The sequence below is a fragment of the Microtus oregoni genome, unplaced genomic scaffold, assembly GCF_018167655.1.
Source record: "Microtus oregoni isolate MIOR12 unplaced genomic scaffold, Mior012 000032F_ref0000030, whole genome shotgun sequence".
Lineage (NCBI taxonomy): Eukaryota > Metazoa > Chordata > Mammalia > Rodentia > Cricetidae > Microtus > Microtus oregoni.
Genome location: NW_024543091.1, coordinates 28896677 through 28923674, shown reverse-complemented (window position 1 = coordinate 28923674; position 26998 = coordinate 28896677). Strand labels below are relative to the sequence as shown.

The 26998-nt window shown below is 48.6% G+C and overlaps 1 protein-coding gene across 3 annotated transcripts; it reads right to left on the bottom strand.

Annotated features, from left to right (window-relative positions):
* Window positions 1–15935: 15935 nt before the first annotated feature.
* On the bottom strand, window positions 15936–26336 carry Tbc1d21 (TBC1 domain family member 21). Of its 3 annotated transcripts, none has more exons than XM_041679874.1 (11): window positions 26277–26336; window positions 23172–23279; window positions 22957–23060; window positions 20010–20104; window positions 19392–19502; window positions 19192–19292; window positions 18373–18469; window positions 18000–18100; window positions 17145–17261; window positions 16346–16429; window positions 15936–15968 (listed from the first exon to the last, which is right to left on the bottom strand). In XM_041679874.1, exons 1-11 carry the CDS (start codon window positions 26334–26336, stop codon window positions 15936–15938), a joined length of 1011 nt encoding a protein of 336 aa, XP_041535808.1. The 3 variants fall into 3 exon arrangements, with proteins under 3 accessions (XP_041535808.1, XP_041535809.1, XP_041535810.1); XM_041679875.1 differs by having other exon boundaries at window positions 18000–18097; XM_041679876.1 differs by lacking the exon at window positions 23172–23279.
* Between the last annotated feature and the right edge of the window lie 662 nt (window positions 26337–26998).

The window sequence follows — 26998 nt, the reverse complement described above, 5'->3', positions numbered from 1 at the left end:
AAGCTGTGGGCAGTAAGATCTTGCACAAAATGGGGTCAATATTGCCTTTACAAACATCCTTTCTCCTCCATCCCTGGAACCTTCAGTAGGGGCAGGTCTCTGGGGAGGTTGTTCAGTGTGGGGAGGAAGCAGGGAAGAGCTGTTGTGCCTGTGCTGGAGTCCTCTCTAGGTCACCGCTTCTCTGATCCTTAAGGGGGAGAGAGAGAGAGAGAGAGAGAGAGAGAGAGAGAGAGAGAAAGAGAGGAATGCTAGCAGCACAGGAAATTCTAGGGAGTGGTGATCCCACGGGACTCAGTGCCATTGGGGAATGTAAGCAGTTGTGTGAGCACTGCCATTTTGTCTAGTCATGTGATGCTTTCAATCTCCGCTTACCTGATCATTGCCATCCTGGTGACATTGTTAATCCCACCAGGAGAGAACAAGACCACCATTTGGAGCCAAATTTGAAGTGAGTTTTAATTAAATAAATACTGGCAGGGGGAGAGGAGTGGGGGGAGGAGGAGAAGAGTGGGAGGAGGGGGAGGGAAATGGGAGGCTGGGAAGAGGTGGGAATTTCTTTTTTTTTTTTCAGTAAAAAAAATAAAATAAAGGGGCCGGGCGGTGGTGGTGGACGCCTGTAATCCCAGCACTCGGGAGGCAGAGGCAGGCGGATCTCTGTGAGTTCGAGACCAGCCTGGTCTACAGAGGGAGTTCCAGGACAGGCTCCAAAACCACAGAGAAACCTTGTCTCGAAAAAAAACAAAAACAAAAACAAAACAAAAAAAAAATAAAAAAAAAAATAAATACTGGCCGGGATGATAGACACTGGCCAGGTCCATTCCTAGGTTCCTAGAAAATGGCAATGAGTTAGATTTTTGCAGAGGCCTAAAAAGGCACACTCACAAATAAGGTCACTGTATTTCTATCAGGTCCAATCAGGATCAAACATCTATCCTGACATACTTCCGGCTCGTATACCTCCCACCTACATCCAACCAGGGGCAAGTATATATCCTGACATACTTCCTGCCCATGTACATTCTGCCCGCATGTAATCAAACACATTCTGTGTAGAGCAGCCGAGTCAAACAAACTTGTTTGCAGGAGCAAAGCAAGCGGCTTGTTATCTCCCATAAACAAGAGCCTCCAGCATTTCAGGACGTATCAATCCTTGGATAAGGGGCTTACAGGTTAGAGGCATTTTTGCTTTATGGGTTTTTTGTTTTTTGGTTTTTTTTAGGCACAGTAATTAAAACTTAAAACGTAACGTTGGCTCTCACTTGTCTCTAGCCAAGATCAAGACAAATGCCCATGGCTCCTTCCTGAAGCCTGTGGTGAGGTCAGCCCTGTGATAACATGAGCTGTGAACCATCAAGGCAGGAGTGCCTGTCGAAGCCAAGCATCTCACAGATTAAACATGGGCAGTCGCCTGGCAGCTGCCACCTTCTAAGTCTGGGCCCAGCAGTTGCTGTCATACATTTCTCAGAGGGCCTAGGGATGCTCTTGGGCCCGGTCCATGGAGCATCATCAGCTGGGGAGAGGAAAAGAGACAGAGAGAAACTGAATCCTATTTCCACAGGCCGTGATTAATTCGCCCACAGAATGCTCTCTCATTTTCAAGTGCTCAGTGAAAGGGGAAATGGGCCATTGACCTTGTTGATGGAAAGTCCAGGCAGGTCTTGCCATTCTGTCATGAGCGGGTTTCTAAGATATCCCAGGTGTGGATTTGAGTCCATTCTCACACAGCTTCACTTCCCCAATGTCTCTGAGTCCCATGGGATCACCATGCCCTAGGATTTCCTGGGCTGCTAGCACTCACTTGTGCGTTCCTTTCTTTCTCCTTCACCCTCCCAGACGTCAGGTTCTCACGCCGCCCCATAACAACAAACTGCCCAGAGCCACATGGATACTTACAGGAAAGGAGATGGCTTATTAAAGGAGAAATAGCGATAAAGCTGGGTGTGCGCCAGACCCAGCCTGTGGCCCTGCTCCAAGAGAGGGAGAGAGAAGAGGTAGGGGTGGTGCGGCATAACCCTTTATGGGTCATTGACATGGGACCTGCTTCTTCCAAGTTTATATAAAGTACCTGGGTGTTTTTGAGCATGCTCCCTTGGTCGGATGAAGCCCAGGTGGCCTAGGAGTCTCCAGTCTTTTGATGTTGATGGTGCCACCTGTTAAATGTTAGTGTATGAAATCTCCTCCACCTAATTCCCTATTCTCCAGCTGCACCCTCTCATTGCTTTGTCATCCTTCAAAATGACAGAGCCGAGGGCCGCTGGGACTCAGCTTCCCGGAGAAAGTGGTGAAGAATTACAAATTTACAATAAAATATTCTTATCTGTAGAAGCTGTCTCACAAGCTCCCTGGCTCTCTGCACACATCTGAGTGACTTAGAAGCTCGGAGAGCTCAGCTGGAACCTGGGAGCAAAGCATGGCTACTCATCCACAGGGCCAGAGCCTAGGAGGCTGCACAGACTACTAATCCACAGGGCCAGAGCCTAGGAGGCTGCACAGACCACTCATCCATAGGGCCAGAGCCTAGGAGGCTGTGCAGACCACTGATTTACAGTGCCAGAGGCCAGGGGGCTGCCTAGGCCATCAATCCACTGTGCAGGAGGCCAGGAGGTTGCCTACGTCACCAATCCATGGTGCTAGAGCCCAGGATGAAGTCACTCCCCTCCTTGAGTCTAGGATGTCTGGCTTCTTCCTGGCATTTGATCAGGTGCACTGCTTTCCAGTCATACTACCCGGGTGGCAGGATTCCTTGGAAATCCACTAGAACATCCATCTCTCCCAGGCAAGTGATTCTTCTTTGCCCTTGAAGTATCCTCACAGATGGGAACTGGAACAGATGTTAGAAAGCCACAAGGAGGCTCAGAGATCACAAATCGGAGGCATGTAGGAGGTAAGTAGGGGTCTCAGTGGAAGAGGAGCTGAAGCCACTGCCAATTCCTACAGCGGGACAGTCCCGTCACAGTGAACTTCGGGCTTTCACCATGACACAATTGAGTGTGTACTTGGGGAAAGATGTGCACGTTTGGTTTTTCTTAAGCCAAGATAAAATGATGTCCACACACCCTACACAATGGAGAAGGGCCTGAACTGCAGAACCCCAGCCTCAAGTATTTGCTGAAGTTAGGAGGCAGAACTACCAAACAGGACCCATGAATTCCTGTGTTCTCTTCTAGGCTTGGCTTATAAAAGGAGATAGGTGTCATAGCTCATGCCTGTAATCCCAGAACTATGAGGATTTGGGTGGCCATATAGGCTTGGGAGATGGTCCCAGGAATCATGAGGGAGCATGGAAGTGGGACGGAAAAGGTGGTGGATGGGAGTGTGTTAAGACACAGGCCACCACTGAGGGCAGCTGGGACTCAGCCCCAATGGGTTTCTGCTGTAGAACAGGCCCCAGAACTGTCTCATACAGGGACGAGTAGTGGGGGGTATTTATCCACCAGCTCCTCTCTCTCCCATCCACGGCTGCTCCTAGGTGTTGATCTCCCCCTGACTTTCCAGTCAGACTTACATGTGGGCCAGGTTCAGGGCAACACCAGAGAATGCCCTCAGGAAGAGAGACCTGAGAGGCTGGAGGGTAAGGGTGCCAAGCGGGACTGGCAGAGAGCCTGTTCCTGTTAGGGCCCAGTGAACTGAGCAGCATGGGGTTGTTGTGGGTGGCTCTGGGAAGGAGGAAAGGGACAAAAGCAGAAAACGCTGTGATCCTAAGAGAATAAGAGGGAGGCCATACAGACTGTGCCATTCCGTAGAGAACAGAGAACGGGAAAACTTCTCGGCCCAGTATTGGAAAAGAAGAGTTGGGAGAGGGGAGCTAGGCATGATGCTGCTCTTGATCAGGGGGATCAAGTCACTTGGTGGCCCTGCAGGAGTAGCCTCGCCCCACTCCGCCCACTGCCAGCCTGGCTTGGTGGCCCTCAGAGCACCCCAGCTACGCTGATTCAGACCAAGCAGCCGGAGTACTCAGCTGCCACCTTACACTTTTGTCCTTTTCCTTGGGAATCCTGGAATGGCTCAGCATGACCCAGTTCTGTAAACATTTATTTGATTGATTGGACACAGGCAAGGCCCCTGCTCTCCAGGGGAGCAGACCCTGTGCTCAGAATCACAGCTGCAGAGGTGGGGAGGAGGTGGGGGAGATGATAAAGACCTAATCAAGAAGAGAAGAAATGGTGGCATGCAAGGGTTGAGAGATTCCTGAATTCAGCAGGCTGAGGGGTGTGCGCAACAGAGGTACCAGTGAGCAATCCCTGAGGGGAGGCAGCTGTTCTGTCTGTGCTGGTAAAGACTTCATGGAGCAGCAAGGTCTTGAAAGGCCAGTATATTTGGAGCGGGGATGGGGGAGAGGAGACAGGATGCTTAAGCCTTCCTGGTAGTGAGTTTATCAGGTACAGAGGCAGGCCTTCATGACTAAACCTCTCCATCTGTCTTTGCATAGGATGAGATTGCCAGGATGGGGCAGTATTAGCAGGAAGGTGGGCAGGAGATGAGAAAGGCTTTATTTTTCCTTATCCCTGGAACTTGTTCTCTCGTATGGCAAAAAAGACTTCTCAGGTGCGATTGGTTAAGGATTTTAGAACAGGGTGGCGGGTTGTCTTGGGTCAACTAAGTGAGCCCTGAATGTAGTCAGAAGAATTCTCAGCAGAAGGTGGAGGGAGAAAGAAGAGGGTAATGAGGATGGCAGTAGAAGATTGGGACGATAGAAGGACCACGGACAGCTGGTTGCATCTAGAAGCTGGAAAAGGCAAGGACAGGCACTGCGGAGGCGTGGCTGTGCCAGCATGAGGACCTGTGTTAAGACCCCCCCAACATCCACGGAGAAAGCTAATAGTGGGGCAGATTTGTAACTGGGTCTGGACCCCTAATGCTCTGGACCCCTTTGCCCGGCATATGAGCTGTCCCACCTGTACCTCATCTCACTGAGGTCCATAGCTCTGGTCCAGGAGAAGAGGGAGAAAGAGGGAGCAATGCTGACGGCTTGTGGCTTTGGAGTTTGACTTGGACTTAGTGTGCAGGCTCCCTCAACCCTGTAAAACTGAATGAAGGATGATGCCTGTGTGTGTGGCTGCCACTGAGAACAGGTGAGGACCGACATCTAGGCCACACGGGCTCCTTTTTGCTTGGCACACGGGCACTATCTGCCAAGGGCTGCTTGTGCCCAGAGCAGGGCAACCTTGTTCTCACATGAGCCTTGTTTTGGTTCTCAGGGTCTATGGATTTTAAGTTGGTTTTTGCAGGAGTTCAGAGCTTACAGCTCAGCCATCAGATCCTGGCATGCCAAGCACAGAACAGGAAAGAGCATGTGGACACACCAAGCAGGTCCACATCTGACTTGCTTCCATCCAGAAGCCACTGATTGAGCAAACCCTCCCAGGGAAGCTGCCTGGGCCCTCTCTGAGGCACATAGAGGTAGCTCTATGGCTCCTAACCCATCTTCAGTTCTCTCTTTTATAGACCTCTGGCACAAAGGCCTCACCTTAGGCTGAGCTCCCTCAGGCCAACGTCAGAAGGCTGTTGCCCATATCTCTAACCACCCCAGAGCAGGCACTTCCCAGCTCATGTTCTTCCCAGCTGTCCCTTCTCTGTCCTCTCATCCCCCCTCCCCCGTGTGTGTGTGTGTGTGTGTGTGTGTGTGTGTGTGTGTCCTTTTTTCCCTCCCCAGACTCCCCTCTGGCCCTGTCATTTCCTGTCCCCTAAATCCCACATCTACACCTTTGCTGTATGGTGCCACTCTCAATTCTCTTTCTTATCCTCTTCTGGCCACCACCCAGCTTCCCTTGGTAGCCTGTTATAGAACTTGGGGCCGTCCCTGCCAATCAGGAGGGGTAGGGTCCAGGACAAGGAGCTCTGAAGGTGTAGATTAGCATTGTAGATGACACTTGGGACTGTGCTGAAACAGAATGTAAGACCAAGCCTCTGTAGGACTGCACCCCACTGTGAGAGCATGGGGTTCCTCAGGAGGTGAAGTAAGGAGCTGTGGGCTGCGTTCCTGCCACCCAGCTCCCGACTGCCTGGCTAGCTTATGCCCCAAAATAACAACACACAAACTGTATTCTTTTAAACACTGCTTGGCCCATTTTTATTAAATAACGAGGTGCGCTTACCAGGAAGATTCTAGCCTACATCCATCCTGGGTCGGAGCTTCATTGCGTCTGCCCCGAGAGGAGCTGCATGGCGTCTGAGCTCACTTCCTTTTCCTTCCAGCATTCTCTTCTGTTTACTCCACCCACCTAAAGGCTGGCCTATCAAATGGGCCAAGGCAGTTTCTTTATTAGCCAATGACCTTCCTCCATCAAGGAGGTCCTGGAACAACCTTACTGGATGAACTAAGGGCTCAGCTCTCAGGTCACAAACCCCAAGCTCCTCAGATCCTTTGGCCACAACTGCTCTGGGACGCCTGGGGAGAGCCACCAGCCTATAGAGCAGGCAGTATGGTCAGGGTGAGCACCAGAAAACAGAAGATAACCGGTGTGGGGTATGAAGACACAACACCTGAACATCTATCACAGTTTCATGGTGACTTTATATTGATCTGAAATAATATTTTGCATGTGCTAGATTAGATAAAATTGTCCACTTGCTTTTTTCTACTTCTTGTTTTGACAGGGTCTTTCAATGTGATCCAGGCTGGCCTAGTCTGTCTACCTCAGTCCTCCAAGAGCTTAGATTATAGGCCTGCTCCACAATGCCTGGCTCTTTTTGCTTTTCAAATATGGCAACTAAAATATTTAGAAACACATGTATCCATATTTGTTTCTGAGGAACATTGCTGGTCTTAGGTTTGAAAGACATTAGAGAGGCCTTCTTTCTCATCGTGGGAAACAGGTTGTGTGTTGGGTATCTTCAGACCCACCCTGATCTCTGACTATGGTTAGTGGCTAGCGTCTCCCTGTAGCTGCCGCAGTGGTCAGGTGCCAGTCTGTTGGCAGTGGCTCCCTTTCCTGGGAGAACAGCCCTTCTCTGGGATCTCCACCCCCAGTAAAATGGGCCACCATCTGGGCCTTTAAGATTCCTGTCACAGTGAATCACAGTAGAGAAAGAAGTGAGCGGATGGTGGGGGAGGGAGAGTGTTAGGGGAGGGATACGTGTCAATAAAGAAGGTATGGGAGCAGACAGGATCCTTACCTCACCAGCTCATGGGTGCTGGGGCTGCGAACGATTCCATGGGATCCTTGATGCCACACCTGCCCTAAGCGTCCTACCCAGCAACTCCGTAGTCAAAGTAGGTTTAGTACTCCGGAGAGCCAGAGACCCATAGATTCCTTCATGTTCCCCGCCCCAGTGCAGCTCTCACCCAGCCAATTGGTTTCTCCTCCTCTTCTCTTCTACACTGGGTAGAGGGCAAGGATGAGCCAGTGACTCTCAGAAACTCCTGGCAGGAGGTGAAGGGAGACGGGTCCTCTTTTCTAGTGGAGTCTAGCACTTATGGAGGAGGAGGTCACGTGGAAATGCAGGTTCCTCAGAAAGGTGTTGGATCATTGAGAGGCAGTAAGTAACTCCTTACCATGGGAAGCTATCAGTCCAGGAAGGGTCCTCTGCTATGGCGGTTGAGATGCATCTGACCCCTGTAGTGTCATCTGGCTGTGATGATTCACTTTAGGTAGCAACTAGACCGCTGGAACTAGACTCTTCCTACTGGCTCGGACATCAGAACTGTAGGCTTACTGGCCTTTAGACCCTAGGTCTCACACCATTAGCTCTGGTTGTCAGGCTTAGAGTCTCAGAATAAACTGCACCATTGGTTTCCATGGTTCAGGTCTTTGAGCTTGGACTAAGTCACACATCAGCATCCAAGGGTCTTTAGCCTGCAGATGGCCCCATCATGAAACTTCTCAGCTGCTGTAATTGTACAAGTCTCCCTATTAGTTCTACTTCTCTTGAGACCCCTGGCACTATTCTTCGCTATGGCTTTCTCCACACTTACATCTTCATTGGCATCCTTTCTGTGATGACAGCAACTAACATGACCTCTGTCATCTCTCCTTATGTTTCAGGGAGCCCACCAGAGATGACCACTCGGACATAGTTTACATTCAATTAAAAGTCTTTATTCCAGTCGGCTGGGACTACATTCAGGTATTTGGGACCCAAGTCTAGTACCATGTTTTTAGGGTAAGGGGTTTTAAAGGAAGAAAACCACATCCTGATATCATGCTTGGCAGCTACATAAGTTTTTATGCAAGCAAGCAGTTTAAAAGAAGCTAAGTTAGCTGGGTCATCTTGACCTTAGGTTCCTAGAACAGAGTTGGGCAGTATTCCATAGACTTCTCCATCAAGGAGAGCAAATTCAAGTTAAATCAAAAATGGGCCTCAGCAAGAATACAAGATGAAGGAACCTCTCCATTGTCTTGCCCTGCCACATTTATCCACAGCATCTTGCGACTCTGTCTCCCAGACTGTTACCATTACTAAGCATCAGTACTTACCAGTTACTACCATTCCCCAACCCACTCTCATCTCTGTTGTCACCATCATCGCTATTGCTCACACTACTACATCCCCAGAAACTTCACCTCCACCTCTACCCTTACCATCTTCTCAGCTACACATACTTGAGCTCCTGATGGAACTATCCCTGAAGAAACCATTACAAATCAAAAATAACCTAAGATGAAAATGAATCTATATTTAACATATGGACCATCATAGTTTAGGGGCACAGTGGAAGATAATGTGGTGCTGCCTACAGTTAGCATGAGAAGAAACAAAAATGTAAAATTCAGCCAGTTTATTGGTGAAGACCTGTAATCTCTCCTCCTTGGGCAACTGAGGCAAGAAGATTTTAAGTTTAAAGATAGCCTGTGTGACTTAGCTAGACCCTGACTCAGAGCAAGAGAGAGAGAGAGAAGCTGAACATATAACTAGTGATAAAGCACTTGCCTAGCATGAATGAAACCCTAGGTCAGTCTTTAGTGCTTTGAAAACAGAAGACAAGTAAAAAAGCAAAATTCAGAACTATGGTTCCAACAGCATGTGTATCACACTTGAGCACTGTAACCTGAGAGCTCTATATTGACCCATCTTAAGTCAAGGACCTTGTAAGATTGGGGAGAAGGAAAGACAGACAAGGGAGTGAGCAACTCAAAAACAGCACAGGCTTTATCAGAGAAAAGGCCTGCAGAGGGGGTCTCTACTGTAAGAAAACAAGAACTGTTGTCTGCTTAGATTGGGCTAGTTGGAGAGCAGAAGGAGGGAGGAGAAGGGAACTAAAAATCTTCACTTGGGGCCCACATTGGCTGATGCTAGAACTACCTAGGCAAATAAGGTGGATTAAAGAATGTGGGAAAGGAGGAGGAGGAGGAGGAGGAGGAGGAGGAGGAGGAGGAAGAAGAAGAAGAAGAAGAAGAAGAAGAAGAAGAAGAAGAAGAAGAAGAAGAAGAAGAAGAAGAGATGGAAGAGATGGTCAGGAGGTAATCAATAAACATCTCTTGTGGCTGGCTGTTAGGGTGTGTGGTAGTGGTGGCAGTCAGAAGGATGGAGACAGAAAGAATTTATATTAGCAAGTTTCTTTAGTTCTAGAAAACAAATTACTTTGTTTCAAGAACTGTCATTGTTTAACCAAAATGGAAGAGTTTTACAAAATGGCATGACTATGGTCAGCAACCATCTTCATTTCCAACTGTTATTTCCTCCATTGTCTCTCCATCACCTCCATTACCTTCACCATCCTTTTCATCACCACCATTTCTCCAAAGTTCAGTGTCCATTGAGTAGTATTTCCCTCCCAGACAAAACCTTCCTTCTTGGAGGGAAGCTCATTGTACTAATACCCATGAAATATTCTATTCAGTAGGGAAGCTTGACGCAAACAACTCAGAAGCTTCAGGAAGTCCCTGAAACTGACTGAAAGTACTAGACTCCCTCTTCACTTCCCCAGCTTATATAAACAGTAAAGACTGCTGAAAGACACTCTCCAACAATCTGGGCTACCTAGAAGAGGCAGAGACCACTAGGCTACCTAGAAGAGGCTCAGACCAACTAATCTCTCTGGAGAAAACACTCTCCAATCTGCTGAGCTGCCTGTCAATTGTGCAGTATGCTATAGGCTTCTAGTTTTCATGAGCTCTTCACCCAGGCTGGGGTAGACTTTGGTAATGCAGTTGTCTTTGAGTCATTTCTGCTCCTGTGAGTAACCCCCATCCACACTTTTGTAAGTAACCTTCAATAAACGTATTGGTCCACCAAATGAATTTTGGTGGTATCCTTACTTTGGTCTGTCATCAGTTCCTTATCTGGGATGAGTAGACATTTGTTCATGCCTTCCTAGAAACCCCAATTGGACTTTCGTGGTCATCAGTTCCTTATTCTTGGGAGAGTGGGTTTGTTCATGTCTCTCTAGGAATAGTGTCCCACAGCAATGTTTAGCATTTAAACTGAGACTCAGACCAGAAACCAACAGAAAACATTCTGCCAGGATGATAAACACACCAAGATTTTTCTAAGCAGAGGATCGGCAAGCCAGGTGTCTAAACAATCTCCCCTCTTGATCTGAGAGCTGACCCTTCTTCAGGATGCTTCTAACAGGAGTTCATGTTGCCCTATCAGCCAGGCTTATCCCTAAAGAGACAGCTGCGGCTTGGTTGAAGGATGGGGCTGTTAATCTGGGGCTGCCCTTGTTTGCATAATTGTTGCATACATTTGCATCTATTTGCTTCCAGCCTTTGAATACTGCACTGTGGGTGTTCGGGTACCATTTGCATATCACTGCAGGTGAGGGTCAGGTCTTTAAGACTTGGGTACTTATTTATTCTCCGCCTCCAAGAGATTCTTTTATGTGGTAGTTCAGAAAAAAACTTGAAATGTTTATTTCTAGAATGATCCTGGGGAGTGAGTGTAGGGAAGTACCAGGGGCCTGCCAGTGTGTCACACTGAAGTTCCTGCTATCCTCTCCTAACAAGCTCTGAACCCTACTTCCCCCACCTCTCCACCTAGCCATGCATACCCACCTCTTCCTGGGCCCCAGGCTTTGCTGCTTCAGATTCTATGTGTTCACTCCCAGCCTCCACATGACTTCTGGTCACTCCTCCAGACTGACTTCTTAGGAACCCCAGAGCTCCATACATGCTTGCAACATCCACCCACCTCCTCCTCTCCCATCCTGAATAATGAATGTCCAGAGAGTCTGAGCTTGATATAATGGGAGTGACTACTAGGGGCCTTCCCCCAAATTTACTGAGGAAATAACTGGCTTAGAGAAAGCAAAAGGAAAATGAAGCCTCCTGCACACCCCTTACCTAATAGACTAGGTTTTAAGCATCTAAGTCCCCTTGTGGGTCCTTAATTACTGAATGTAGGGCAGCCTTTGAGATGAGGGACAGCCCTGAAAAGGACCAGACCTGTTAAAGGAGGGTAGCAGACCCTGAGGTAAACCAGAAGGAGCCCCAAGACTGTCATTGTAGAGATACCTGGTCCCCACTCAACTCTAAGTGCCATGGGAACAATACTTGTGTCTCTTTCATCCAAACAGTTGAAACTTGGACAGCAGGCAGTTTCTAATTAATACTGTCATCGCTGTTGACATCCCCTCAGGTTCATATAATGGAACTTATGAAGCATGAGGAGGTAGGTCTCCAGGGGAATTATTGTCATGAGGACTCCACCCTTATGAGTGGGATTAGTACCCTAATGAAAACAGGGGCTGGGAATGTAGCTCATTGGTAGAGTGCTTGCATAGCATGCATGAGGCCCTGGGTTTGATTCTCAGCAATGCACACACCAGGCTTGGTGGCACACACCTGTCATCCTACCTAGCACTGAGGAGATAGGAACTGGAGGAATAACAGGTCGAGGTCATCCTAAGCTACATAAGGAGTTTCAGGGTAACCTGGGCTAGAAGAGTCACTATCTTAAACAGGAAAAATAAACAGCTAAACCGAGTTTGAAGGGAGCTGCCTTTATCCCCTTTGCCATCACTGTGTGAATGCTAAAGCTTCCTCAGGGGGAGAGAACACACCTCACACCGATTCAGCCAGCACCCTGTGTTGGAACTGTTAATCCCACAGATGTGAGGAGAAAGACCACTAACCTACATCATCATGGCCAAATAAATTAAAGCAAGCAATTAATTAAAGAAAGCTTTTTTATTCATGTACACAGGCTGCCTCCCTCTGTCCAAGAAGGTTCAAAAGATCAGCCTTGGACATTGGGAAGATAAGGACTTTTATAGCTCAGGGTAAAGTGTTTCCAAATGGGGGGTTGTCAGGCAAATAGGCTGGGTTATAGAAACAGAATACAACAAGGTAGTCATAACAACAGGTGGTAATAAAAACCTTTTGAAACAAAAGCAGAGTTACATGATAGTCATAAGAACATTTTGAAACAAGGACATGGTTGCCATTTCCCAGAACAGGCAGTAGAGAACCATGTGTAGTTAAGGTCACAGGTGGGGCATAGCCCAATCCTTGAGAAACAGATTTAATCATGAGCAGGAATGAGCCCAGTTTGTCTTTACGATAAGACAGCTTTCAAGCCTAAGATGGAGGCAGCCTGGTTTATTAGGAACAATCCAGCTAAGGCTGAGGTATTTTGTTACTGATGTACAAACACACCAAGATAGTACTCAATACGCATTGAAAAAAAATTTATACTAAATACAGGCCCTTTAATGATGCTGACTCTAGGGATTTTCTGTAGTTCTGTGCTGATGTGGGATTCCCCTCTGTATGCTGTGAATATGTTTTATTGCCATTGGTTAATAAAGAAGCTGCTTTCTGCCAATGACTTAGAGTAAAGCCAGGTGGAAAATACGAACAGAGATGTGGAGAGAGAGTAGGCAGAGTCAAGAAGAAGCCATGCAGCAGCCAAAGAAACCTCAAAACCTTACCAGTAAGCCACGAGCTTCATGATAAAATGTAAAATAATAGAAATGGGTTAATTTAGACGTAAGAGCTAGCTAGAAATATGCTTAAGCTATTGGCCAAACAGTATTATAGTTAATACTTTATGTGTGATTATTTCAGGTCTTGGTGTTCAGGAAATGAACAAGCAGCCTCTGCATACACCGTGCCTAGACTAGACTTTGCCAGGAAAATTATCAGTGATTCTATCACTGGGTGATATAATCAATCCAGTGAGCAGAAATATATAGAACAAGCAAAAGAGGAAGGTCTTAGCCATGACCTGCTGGAGGTATGGCAGATGAGTGGGGCCTCCAAAGATCTCTATGTCCCACCCCCAAGTCTTAGGCTTGATCTGCATCTGGATTGTTCAGTGTCTAGGTTCAAACACCCTCATCTTTAAGATCTCACAGAGATTTCAAACGTGTTCTCCAGGAGGCCAGAGGATCCTTGAAGTACTGTCAGGAAGGATGTGAAATTCAAGGGGGATCATAGCAAAGCGTGCTCTGAAATCACCACTCCTACTTCAGCCAAAGGGGGAAGACTGTAACCATGGGGCTTCAGTGATTTTTAAAAATATCTTATTTATATATTTAAAAATGTGTGTGTGCATCCAAACTGCCTTGGCTCCCCACAAAGCCTGAGTTTGGATGCTCACCTTACTAGACCTGGATAGAGATGGGGGTTCCTTGGACTTCCCACAGGGCAGGGAACCCTGATTGCTCTTTGGGCTGACGAGGGAGGGAGACTTGATTGGGGGAGGGGGAGGGAAATGGGAGGCGGTGGCGGGGAAGAGACAGAAATCTTTAATAAATAAATAAATTTATAAAAAAACGTGTGTGTGTGCATGTGTAAGTGTGTGTGTCTGTGTGTGCTCGTGCGCATATATGTGGTGAATGTATCCAAATCACAGCATCAATGTGGCAAGAACAACTCCTGAGATTCAGCTATGCTCTTCCACCATGTGAGTCCCTGGGTTCAAGCTCAAGCTGTCAGGCTTGAAGGCAAGTGCTTTACTCTCTGAGCCATCTTGCCAACCTCTAGTGACTTGACTGAAGAGGCAGCTCAGTGGTTAAGAGCACTTTACGCTCTTCCAGAGAATCTATATCTGGTTCCCAACACAAACTGGGAGTTGGATAGCTCACACTGCCTGTAGTTCCAACTTGGGTGGATCTGATGTCCTCTTTTGGCCTCCTTGGGCACTTGTACTTACTACTCACATACATATACCCACACACAGACACTCATATATATATGCATATAATTGAAAATAAAAGGAAATATACATGGTTGGGAATCACATTTTAGAAATGCTGATTTTTTTTTTTAATTCTTGAACTGGGTAATATTGTGTGTATAGCCAAAGGACCATGAAAGAGTACACGTCTGCTGTTCCAATGCCAAGGTTAAGTCAGGAAAATGTTTTACTCTGTATGGTTATTTGGGAAAATAAAAACCATAGTTTCCTTCTTGGAGAACTGTTTTCCAGGCAAGAATGCTAATCTGCATGGTCTTGTTTTGTAGCAGGCTACTTGTTCATTTCCAGGTCATACAGACTCCCGAAATAACCACGCAGAAACTGTATTAATTATAACATTGCTTGGCCCATTAGCTATTTCTAGCTCACTCTTATTTCTTAAATTAACCCATTTCTATTATTTTATATTTTACCACGAAGCTTGTGGCCTGCCAGCAAGGTTCCTGCTGGCAGTTCGTATCTTTCCCCTCTGGCAGCTACCTGACTCTGCCTTCTTCCTCCAGCATTCAGTTTAGTTTTCACTGCCTACTTCTGTTCTGCCCTGCTATAGGCCCAAAGCAGTTTTTTTATTAATCAATGGTAATCACAGCACACAGAGGGGATTCCGCATCTGTCTTGTCTTCAGAACACAGAGCGGAGGAGCCCTGCACAGGATTTTACCCACGTGCTTTGCTGCTTAGAAAATGCTCTCTCCTTAAGTATGCAGAGAAAACCCTGTTGGGGGGACAGGACTCTGTTATTCAGCACCTCCACTTCCACCAAGAACAACGGCTAAGAGACGAGTCAGGCACGGATTGGAGATTGTCACTTGAGAGAAGACCAGAAAATGCAGAGAGGCAGAATACCTTCAGAGAGCTGGTCAAGGGGACTGACATTTTTGAAAGCAGGAAAGAGCGGTTGTTGGCTGGAGAGTGGGAATGATGGTTGTGCCTACCCACAGGGGCCAGGGTCTGCAGCAAAACCAATGGACCCAGCAGACTTCCTGGAAAATGTAGCACCTGGAATTGTGTGAGTGCATGTAGTTGTGTGCATGCATGCGCTGATGTGCAACTCTGGGACCAACCCAACCCCAACCCCTTTGTAGGTCCATTCCCTTCTCCAGAGCCTTGGTAGGCTGGACATGGAGCTTGAGGGCTAGGATATGACCTAGGAGACTTTCGCCTCTTAGCCTAGGAGAGTAGTTTCCTGGGCAAAGGCAGAATGAAGTCTCAGGAGGCATGAGGAAGACGGGAAGCCCAGCTTTGATCAAGGAGATGCTTGGAGGTGGAGGAAATAAGGTCTAGTTATGAGGAGGACTTTGAGACCAGGAGGGGAACAACCTGATGGCCAGAGATTTGGGTTGGTCCTTCTAGAGTCGGTGGGAAGCCTGGGGTGTGGGAGAGAATGTGAGGACTGTGTTGAGAGTAAGGGGATAACAGAGACAGATGCAAAGTTCAGAGTTCATCTCCCCTTAGAATCTAAGTCCAGATGTAGTCATCTCTGTATGCTCACTCGTGTGGCAGGTGTCTGGGGCCTTTGAAGCTGCTTCTACCCTACTTGTTTGCCTTCAGGTGTGGACCTCTAAAGATCCACCAGTCGGGAAGATGGATTGTCCCATACTGTCCTGTCCCAGAGTGCTTTCTCCGCAGGCTTGCAGGGGTTTGCTCACTTACTATATGGTCTCAACCATCATGTATTCCAAAGTCAAAGATATGACAATACAAACCAATACTCTAAAAGCTGTTTCCATGATTCTGTATTGTCTACGCCCTCACCCGAGTACCCATTGAACTTGATCCTGACCCCAAGGCTGAAGAATTGCCTTCATCCGCTGCACTGAGGGCGTGTGTCCATTGTGAGTGTCAGCGTTCTCAGAGTAAGAAATCCTTTAATGGCTGGGGAATCTGGGGATGAGAGGATTCATGAAAGTGTGATGTTGACAGACACTATCTGATCTGGTTCTCACTCTTCAGTCTATCCAGTCGATGACATTTTCCTGAGTCCCTGGCGGGGTCCAGATTTGTACTTGAACCCCTTGGGAAGGACACCGGGAATGTGAGAGGAGACTGTGAGCCCAGGAACAGACTGCCCGTGAGGATGTCAACAACGAGAAGGCCATACAGAGCAGCTACTGTGGGCTGGTGGGAGGAAGCCAAGTGTGACTGCTACAGGCGGGCATGGGAAACCAGATTTGCAGGAAGAATAAAGGAAAAGGTGCAGAGGAGGAGAAGGAAGAGGAAGAAGATGGCAAAGAGGAGGAGGGCAAATCCGGGCAGCTTACCTCCTTTTGCATGAGCTCAGCATAAACCATGCAGGCAGCAGAGATCAGCTCATCAGCATCAAGGTCAATGAGGTTGTTGCAGGCCTGGGAGGGAGACACATGTGCGTGGTGTGTGTGTGTGTGTGTGTGTGTGTGTGTGTGTGTGTGTGTGTGCGCGCGCGCGTGTGTGTGTGTGCATGTGTGTAAGCAGACACCTCTCCTCTCCTGTGCCTTTGGGTACAGGCAGCACAAAGTTAAGAAAGTTACTACTTATAGCTGTCACTGAGGAGCACCTGATGTCGCCACAGCCTGCCGCAGGGCCTGGAAATTGTGTGCTTTGGGGGTGTGATAAGCATAGCCTTCACATGAGGGTCTAGGAAGCCCTGGCATTCTACTACATGTCTCAAGCTCCCAAGGAAGACCTGGTTTATAACTGGGGTACCAATCAAGATTTTTTTTTTCTGGTATTTCAACTGGCTTTTGAGCACATCTCAGAACCTTAGGCCCTTATGCTACGCAGCGAGGGTTAACTTCAAAGCAACAGAGTCTAATGATTCCAATGACCACTCAAGGCTTCAGCTTCTTCACATGCTTACTTGGATGATAAGCTAACATGGCCTCTATCACTGTCCCAGGGCCTTTGGAGGAGTCTACTAAGAACGATCAGCACGGAGCTCCATACTCCAGCTCCCATCCCTTGCTCCCCTCTGGAGGCCAAAGCGGTCATAAACTAGTACACCGTGGACTTGAATCCTGCTACAGAATGGGTACAGGGGTCCAGCTCTAGAGGCTGGAGAGGAATCTGGCCGAGGGTGCTCACCAGGAGGATGGCGTCGCCGCTCATGCTCTCCAGCAGTGCCTGCTCACGCACCATCTGTAGCATGCTGTAGGCCACCAGCACCTGGAAATTCCTGCAGGGCTTCCCCGTCAGCAGAACCTGTGGGCAGCCAGCAGGCCTCAGCCCTGTGGCCTGAGACCAGGACGCCCCGAGGACAGCAAGCTACCACAAACCACACGCTCAGAACAAGATATATATACACTAGAATTTGAGTGAGAGCTCGGTCAGTAATCCATAGTTTCCTCAAAAGCCAGGGGGAGAGGTGCTGTGTTAGATTTGGGCATGGAGAATGGCTGGCCAAGATGAAAGGGTAAGGCAGGTGGAGGCTGGATTGTGGGAGAGTCCATGCCAGGCTGGCAGTCAAGCTGGGTCCTCTGTTTAGGAACAGGACAGCACCAGGTGGTGGGTTCCTTCCTAAGGAGGATAGGATCATCGGCTGCTGGCCCTAGGGACTGTGGTTGGAAGGTGACAGGTGTCCTTGGGGGCCTTGGAGGAAATCAGATGCTAAAAGAAGGCAGCATTCTGGAGGAAAGGAAGACTAAGGAGGCACAGTGAGAGAGAGCAGAGAGCGGGGGCAGGGTGGCTGAGCTGCAGGCTGGCCCAGGAGCGTCAGCAGGTGCCCCTGCACTAAACTGCCCTGTAGACAGTCCGTGGAGTCTGGCGTCAGGATTGATGCGTTCTCCGGCAAGGAGCGAGGATGGCTGCTGACCTAATTAACCCCAAACCACTGAGTGCCATTCAAAGCCAGAAAGAAAAGGAGGCAGGAAAACGTGTAGCTTCTCCCGATAAAGGAGGGGTACAGTCCACATTCAGTGTCCCCAGCTGCATGCACCTCACCTCCCAAAGCCTCCAGACATCATCGAAAGATTTGAAGGCACGCTGGAAGCAGAGGCAGAACCAGGGGAAAAGGGACTGCACGGCTCCAGAGCCCTTCCCTTCTGTGAGGAGAGAAACAGCATGTAAGCTGCCACACAGGCACATAAGCTGCCACACAGGCAAGGTTAGACAACAGAGCACGCAGAACACAGGAAACATGCTGCTTTCCCAACAAGCCATGGAGTCTGCTTGGAGCAGATGTTCGGCGTCATGGACCTAGGCTCCTCCACATAGGTCCTCCCATCCCTGGGTCTGAGCGTGTCTGCTTTGGGCCTTGGTCCTCCCATAGCCTACCTGCTGGTGTAGGAAGTAGTAGTAACTGTAGACCACTCACTGAGGTGTTCGGCAAATTCAGGGTCCAGTAAAGTGATCAGGCTGTTGAGCATGTCCAGATTCTTGCCTACCCCGATGTTAATGACACAGCTGTGCTCCTGGACAAGATGGGAGCAGAGAACAGTCCTCCTCAGTTCAACTCGAGGACATCACGGAACTGAGTCCACCTCTCAGTGCCAGTTCTGAGAGGTGATGTGTCTGGTTCAACATCCACGAGTGTGCGTGCGTGTGTGTGTGTGTTTGTGGTGTTATTGTCTCTGGTTCATACATGCAGCTGTGCCTGTTTGCATATCTTTGGGCAGCCATGTATTCATGTGCATCTTAACATATGGGGGTGGGGTGGAGCAGCAAAGATGTCCCACATGTGACCATCACCCCAGTTACTAGGTTGGAGCCAAGAAAGAAAGCTTAGCAAGCATATTTTTGCAGAGGTGCAAAGAGAGGTAAGGGGTGTGGGAAGCTTCTAGAAGGTGACAAAGAAAATCTTCCCAGATGGTAAACCCCTCCTCCTGGTGCAGAGTAGGGTACACCCTGGGTACTGCTGGGTCCTCCAGGGTGTCTGGACTATAGGTCATGTGAAGGAAATGGGGGAGGGGAAGACAGCCTTGGGGGCCTGACAAGTGAAAGGCCAGCAGAGTGTGCCACCACTGCACCTGGTGAGAGCGGCACTCTGAAGAGCCCTTCTGAACTTAAAGGACTCTACCACCCAGCCCCTCTGACCTCCACCCGTTTGGGGGCTGGAAGCAGTGGCTGCGGCTGTTGGTGCCTTGGCCTGATGGGCCGTGGGGAGTAGAAGATTTGAGCGTGGCTTAGTCCTCACTGTTTTCTGCAGGAAGAACTGGAAGAGCCAGAAGGTCTCGTGGTCATGCTCCACCATTAGCTGGAAAAGCATCACCATCTCATGGAAGCCTCGCTGGTACTCTGTGGGGGAGGGCACCAGTGAGGAAAAGCCAACAGGCGCTGGCCCAGGGTCCAGGAAGGAGCTGGCAAGTATGGGCTGGGGCTCCACCCTCAGCTCACCAGCCTTTGTGTTGCAGACATAACTCAGCAGCAGGGTCTTCTCTAGTTTCTTCTTGTCCACAAGCACATTGCCCAAGGGGTCTTTGGTATAGAGTTTCTGGATGTCATATGCTAGATTAGAGCATGGAACAGGAGGTGACCCTGGATCATCTCCGGCACAGAAAGCGTGGATGAATTCATCTCCTATCCTTAGAGGACAGGTTCCCCCCCCAAAAAAAATCCTAGTGTGAGCGGGCTACAAAAGGCGTATCAACCCCACCAAGCTCAACTCATCACTGTACCCTGCTGGTATGGGCTCCTCCTTGCCTCCACATCTTTGACCAGACCATACCCTTTGTCAAGAATGCCCCTCACTACCCAATTCAGGTCTAACCTAGTTCAAAGTCATAGGGTGCAGGGAGGAAGAAAAGGCAACAGGGACAGCATGTGGTAGGGAAACTCATCCAGGAATACCGGTGCGCATGGGTGGGTGGATTGACCCCGTATTGGCTAGGAAATTCCCAGGTCAAAGACAGCAGCCAAGTCCTAGGAGTCATCTATGCCTGAAAATGACTAGGAAAAGACCAGAATGGTGTCCACCCCCTTCTCTGCCCTGCCCTCCCCACTCCCTCTGCTCACCGATGTTGTTCTTAGTCTCTGTGAAGTTCCCATGCAAGTTTTCCAGCAGGGGCTGGATTTTCTCATACATCTGGCACAGGGCTTTGTAGTTCCTCCTGAGAGAACACAGCAGGGCTGAGAAAGGTGGCCTTGCCCTCCCAAGAAGGGACGATTCAGAGCAGCAGCAGATGCTGAGCTTAAGAGGAGTAGGGTAACCTTGCCCACCTGGTCCCCACCTGCGGTGCTTTCTCCCCCCTCAGCCTGAGCAGCCAGCCCTGTGTTCTCCAGCATGCAGCTGGCACAGTGTGGAGACAGCTTAATGTGGGGTGATCTCTGTGGTCCAACTATAGTACCCAAACCCTGGGGCCACCACTTAACAACTGAGTGTCTGCAGAGGGATGTCATCCTCTCTCTCTAAGCCTCAGTTTCTTCATCTGCAGAGTGGGGACAATCTTATGCTGACCCCTGCAATTTGATTAACTGATGCAGTAACTGACTGGTGGCCTCTAAAAGTCATGGTGTCCTGGATGTAACACCTAGAACCTGTAATGCGGGCTTATTTATAGAAGGGGTCTTTTCCAGTGTGATGAAGGATCTCAAGATGCGGTCATTCTGGGTTTTCCAGGGGGACCCTAAATCAAGTGACCACTGTCTATATCAGAGACACACACAGAGGTGGGAGGGCCCATGTCCACTGAGACAGAACGTGAATGGATGTAGCCTCAAGCCAAGGAAGCTTCTGTGGGAGGTGTGGAGAAGGACTTTCTGTCTCTTAGAGCCTTTCCAGGAGGCCAGCACACAACCTTGTCTTCCGCCTCCAGAATGCCAGAGGGAAAAATGTCTGATGTTGTCAGCCACCCTGTTCATGGCACTTCACTCATTTGTGACTTTTTGCCTCGGCAATCATGGTGTGACACACACAAGGCCTGGTCCCTGGCAGTCCAACATAAACACCTCTAAGAAGTAAGCAGTTCACCATAGGTCATTCGGACCCGGTATACCTCGAGCACACACGTGGATTGGAGAGGCCTGCAAGAGCCAAAGAAAGGGGACTTGGGGAGGAATCAGACTCTGCCCCAGTGTGCTACACCGGAGAGAGAAGAGGCCAGCACCAGGCTCAGCAAACCCACATCCCGGGGTCACAGACGCGAAAGTTAGCAGCCTCTGGTTTGGGGAGCATCCCTACCAACATGAACTGTAGCTGTTCTTTCCATGTGCATGGTGACATTCCTGTTTTCATAGTGAGATCTTTGTAACCGCTCTGTGAACTGTAATGTGACCCGCATTTGACAAAGGAGGAGACTGCACCTCCAGCAGGGAAGTTCCTGAGCAAGTTTACTCAGAGTGTGATGTTAATGCTAGAATTGAATTCACTGCCAAACCCAAGACCTTTCCAAGTTCAAAATCCATGTATACTTACCTACAAAGATCTGCCAATCGGGAGGAGTGCCCTGTTTGGTTCTGACCTTGAAGGCGTTTCTGCATTTATTTATTTCTTCAATGTGTGTGTGTGTGTGTGTGTGTGTGTGCGCGCGCGCACGTCTGCACATACCACACACTTGTGGAGGTCAGAGGACAATTTGTGAGAGTGAATCCCTTCTCTCCATCCACCATAGGGGTGAACTTAGATTATCAGGCTTGGTGGCAAGTGCCTTTATCCCCTGAGCAGTCCCACTGGCCCGAAGGTGGGGTTTTGGAGACAGCTAATAGGGAGACCAATGTGGGTGGAGGAAGAAAGTGAACTAAGAGCAGAGGGAGCTCTTGGTTCCCAGCTTGGCTAGAGTGGGGCAGCTGAGCCAATGGAGAAGCCCTGTGCTGGTCAGTTTTACATCAATTTGACACAAGTTAGAATCATTTCAGAAGGAGCCTCTGTTAAAAAAAAAATGCTCCCTTAGCTGGCATTGGTGATGCACACCTTTAATCCTAGTACTGGGGAGGCAGAGGCAGGCAGATCTCTGTGAGTTCAAGGTCAGCCTGGTCTACAAAGCTAGTTCCAGGAAAGTCAGAGCTGTTATAAAGACAAACTCTGTCTAGAAAAACAAGGAAGGAAGGAAGGAAGGAAGGAAGGAAGGAAGGAAGGAAGGGAGGGAAAAGGTTCCCACCAGATTAGCCTGTGGGTAGGCCTGTTGTGCGTTTTCTTGATTAATGATTGATGTGGGAGGGCCCAGCTCATTGTGGGAGGTGCCACCTCTGGGCTGGTCCTGGATACTACAAAGAAATCAGATTGAGCAAGACATGAGGTCCAAATCAGTAAACAGCACTCCTCCATGGCCTTTGTATCAGCTCCTGCCTCCGGGTTCCTTCCCTGACTTCCCTCCGTGATGGACTGCAATGTGGAACTGTCAGCTACAAAACAAACCCTCTCCTCCCCAAGCTGCTTTTGGGCATGGTGTTTCGTCACAGCAATAGAAACCTAACTCTAAGATAGTCCCTCAGGAATGGTCAGATGGAGGGCGCTGGGATGGGAGAGCTGGGAGTAAGAGAAATTAGGCTATCTGAAATGTCAGCAGACACACCTCTGGAACTGTCTAACCTGAGGACATGAGCAGCCATACCAGGCACCAGGAGGAGATGTGGGCAAGACAGAGAGGTGGAACCTAGACTCGGGAGACAGTTCGGCCAATGGGTTTTGGTGTAGCCGTTGACAGGAAAGGGACTGGACCCAGGTAGGAAAACTCCTAGGGTCCTTCACAGGTAGGCTGTGCAGGAGCAAGGCGATGAGGGGAGTTTCAGGCCAAGACCCTGCCTGTAACTGCTTATTTGGTCAATGAAACCAGAGAGGAGGTGCCAGCTTAAATCTGGTTACACTTATGTGGGTATGTACGTGGGTCCTGTGTGGGAAGCATCGGGCGTCTTCTCAGAATAAGGAGTCCATGTGAAGAAGAAACCTGAATCTCTAGGCTGAGAGAGTGCCCCCCCCCCGAAGCCCCAACAACTCTCCACTGAAAGAGCCTCTGGAAAGTTCTACCTCCTCTTGCTGTCCACCATGAGCCGCTCATCCCAGGAACTCTGCCATGAGTAGTAACCTGTGAGGAACTTCCAGGCTTCTGTCCTCACGGAGGGGTGTAGACCCTGGGCACGGGAAGGCACGAGCTCTCAAGATGCCCAATGCAATGCCAACCCCTGCCATCTGCGCCACCCCCTAATGCCAGGGCAAGGCAGAGGGTAGCTTGGGAGTCATACCCTTTCCAGGATGTTAACACAAATGAAGTCCCGAGACTTGGCCAAGTGACCGTTCTCATCGAAGAAGCTGTCCCATTCCGTCTTGTCAATAGGGGGGTTTCTTTTCTCCTGGCAAGGACAACCAGATTAGCCCTCCACTAGAGGCTTTGGGCCTTCCTTCTAACCTGAGGTGATTTTCAAATGCTAGGCTCTGGACTCTGTGCAGGATCAAAACTCACAGCCTCTGGCTCACACCTAGAATACTCTATCCTAACTGCTGAAAATATGTAGAAAACAGGATGGACAATAATGTCCCCGGCACACAATTTACCCAAGTGAAAACCGTAAGCACTTTGAAGGCGCTGCAATGCGGGAATAGTTAAGTCAACTATGCTTTATATACCCCGTGGAATACTGGGAGGCATATAAATAGATGTTTGCAAGGCATGAATAATGATCTGGAAAGATACAAATGTTACAGGAAAAGGCACAATTTGATACTTGACATTCTGCGTGTGCACCAGTACTGCCTCTCCATGTGGTCTGCGGTCTTCCAGGAGCACTACCCATCCCCACGCTGGGCCCTCAGTGTTCTCAAGGCTGCTGCTCATATTCTGTTTCTGCTACGTTTTACAAAAACTGTACCACATAGGCTCGAACGTACAGTAGATTCTTAGAAGAAAGACGGAAGGCTGGGCATAGTGGCGCTTGCCTGTAATTCCATCCAGCACTTGGGAGGTAGAGGCAGGTGAATCTCCAAGTTTGAGGGCAGCCTGAGCTACAAGTGAGTTCCAAGGTATACGAAGCTACACTGTGAAACCCTGTCTCAGCAACAACAACAACAAAAACAAATAAATAATAGGAAAGATACTGAAGACAATACAAAGAAAACATCCTCCATTAAAAAACAGTAGTGGGAACCAGGTGTTGGTAGCACATGCCTTTAATTCAATCCCAGTACTCAGGAGGCAGAGGCAGGCAGATCTCTATGAGTCCGAGTCAAGCCTGGACTACAGAGTGAGTTCCAGGATAGCCAGGGCTACACAGAAAACAACAACAACAGCAAAACAAACAGTGGGAATGAGGAGATGGCTCAGCAGTTGAAAACACTGGCTGTCGCCCCAGAGGACCCAGGTTCAACTTCTGGCACCCAGGTGGCAGTTCACAACTGGCTGTAACTCCTGCTCCTGAGCCCTTTTCTGGCCTCTTTGGACACGAGGCATATGTGTGAGGCACAGACATACACGTGGGCAAAACACTCATACACATGAAATTTAAAGAAAAACAAAACCCAAAACCAATAGTGATTGGAAATGGGGATGTAGCTCATCTAATAGAACGCTTGCCTAGCACACAGGAATTCTGGGTTTGATCCCCAGCACCACATCCTGGGCACAATGACACACCTGTGGAGGCAGGAGGCCAGAAGCTCAAGATTATTCTCAGCTATACAGTGAATTTGAGGCTGAGCTGGGATGCCCAGGGCCCTGTACCAAAGTAAAACAGAAAGCTACGGTGATTCTCTTTGAGTAAGTTGGGGAGTATAAATATTATTTCCTTTTTCATGTGTTTTATGCTTTTCTATGATTGTGCTGCTTGGTAATGGGGAGCTATAAGATAAGCACAGATGAAACCACTCGTGTGCTCTGTTTTATCTTCCCTGAAAATGTAAAGCAGCCTATCCCAGGAATAGTAAAATAAGGAGATGTTGTGTGTCCGTGTGTGGCATGCACACTTGTGGGCCATATGCCTGTGTATGAGGAGTAAGTGCAAGGCCTGCAAAACATTAATAAGAAGGCAGCTAAGAGTGAGGCTGTGGGATGAACATCCTCTCCTGCTGAAGAGAAGGAGAGATGTGTTGATGGACAGAACCCAACACTGGCCAGGGGTGTCCCAACAGTCCCAGGAAACTGTTAGGAATGCATCTTTCAGGCTGTTCCTCAAACCTTCTGGACCAGAAGACCCTCAAGGGGTTTGTATACAAATTTAATTTACAGTCCTGTGTTTACATAGTCAGGTATTAAGAGGAAACCTTTCCTGAATAGCTCACACATGCTTCATCTACCGGGGCAACACCGAGACCTAAGGCACCAGGTGGTGCAGGGAACTTTGGCACTGGTTCTGCCTGATGCTGGCCATCAGCTCCACACTCGGGAGTCCACGAGTTGATAGGAAGAACTTGTCAGCTCACAGCCTGGGTTGGAGAGGCGCTCTGCCACTAACTGGATACCTGATTGCCAGGATGCTAAGTCTCACTCATCAAATGATAATAGCCCCATCACATCCCATCTCAGAGGGCTGGGAGGAGAAGGAACAACTATAAACAAAGCATTTACAGCATCACTTGTACACACCAACTGCTGTATCGTAGCTTATTCATTATTATTATCATTAGTATTATTACTATCATTATTATTATCCTTCTCTAAGTTTGAAGAACTGAAGAAATATAGAATTTTCAAGACTTGGTGGTCACAGGCAATAACATCGTAACATTTAAACTTCAGGTGCTCATTTTGCATTTTTATGTATCATTCTATTAATCACATGATAAATGGATCTTGAGATTGGTTAAGGTCATTATAATTAGTTATGATTTTGAAAAATAGTGCATGGAAAATTTCCATGACTCAAGGGGACTAAGGAATTGTTTATTAACTGTGCTTGGGACCTAGTAACGGAAGCACTACTGCCACCTAGTGGCAATATACCAAAATTGTTGGCAAGTGCACCAAAGCAAACTCACCAGCATCTGCACTACGCTGAGAAACTCACTGGTTTTAGAAAGACACCTCTGGGGAGGAAGGCAGGCTGGGTTCTGAGTCCTCCCAATAAGGTAAAAAGGAATGTAGGTGCCTGTTCTGTACTTGGTGTTGATGATGGGACCAGAGTCCAGCTGGTCCAGCTCCACCTTTCACGTCCAGCCTTCCCACTCAGCAGACACAAAGAGTCCCAGTGCAAACCAGAGGTTGGGGAGGGAGGCACTTGGGACTGACGAACATGTGTCAGTCAGGTATGGTGGTAAAAACTTGTAAGCCCAGCACTCAGAAGGCTGAGGATCACAAGCCAAGGCCAGGCTTGGGGGGCACAGTGAACCCCTATCTCAAAGCAAATCCAAGAACATACCAGGATGAAGGTGGCCGACTGCTTTGCAGAGAGGCTGTTTTCTGGAGAAAGGGTGGTCATGTTCGCCTCTAGCTGTCTTTGGAGTTGCCTGTGTCCAGATCTCCTGGGGAACCCTCGTGATGCTTAGGGAGCCAGGTAAGGGGACCTTCCTTTTAGGAGATGAATTGCATTCCCTAAAGGAACAGGGCCTCTCTTGACATCCCATGCTTGAACAGATCCAGCTAGGTGTGTCACAAGGCCCTGGAACCTTCATCACAATGACTTTGGAATACACACAGAAGCCAAAGGAGTAAACCTACTGGTCACCCCCCAAAATTACAGTGTACACAGGCTCCACTCCGGAGGTTGGGTTAAGAGAATACCAGGATCTGGTGGGTTGAGTTAGCCAGGACAGCCCTCCTGGAAGAGGTGGGCCACAAATTCCTTCTTCATATCACTGGCTCTTCACCTGTTATTTTACCAGACCAGCAGCAGAACTAAGTGACAACTAGAGCCAGAGCCTCAGGTTTAGGGAGGACTCTCCAAAATGATAAATCAGTATGGCTATTCTGGAGACCAGGAGTGGATTTTTTTTAAAAGTCTATTTAGGGGACTAAGGTTTAGTATTTAAGTAGTGGTTCCTGGCATGTGTGGTGTGTGTTATGTGTGTATGTGGTGTGTATATATGACATGTGTTTGTAGTGTTTGGTGGTGGTGGTGTGTGTGCAAGCACACGCGTGTGT

Excerpts from the sequence above, each read along its gene's own strand:
- Tbc1d21 (XM_041679874.1), bottom strand. The coding sequence starts at position 26,336 with ATGACCACCCTTTCTCCAGAAAACAGCCTCTCTGCAAAGCAGTCGGCC. Across the intron at positions 20,105-22,956 it reads ATGGTGGACAGCAAGAGGAG|GAGGAACTACAAAGCCCTGT; the intron begins GTAGAACTTTCC and ends GTGTTCTCTCAG. Across the intron at positions 19,503-20,009 it reads AGAGACTAAGAACAACATCG|CATATGACATCCAGAAACTC; the intron begins GTGAGCAGAGGG and ends GCTCTAATCTAG.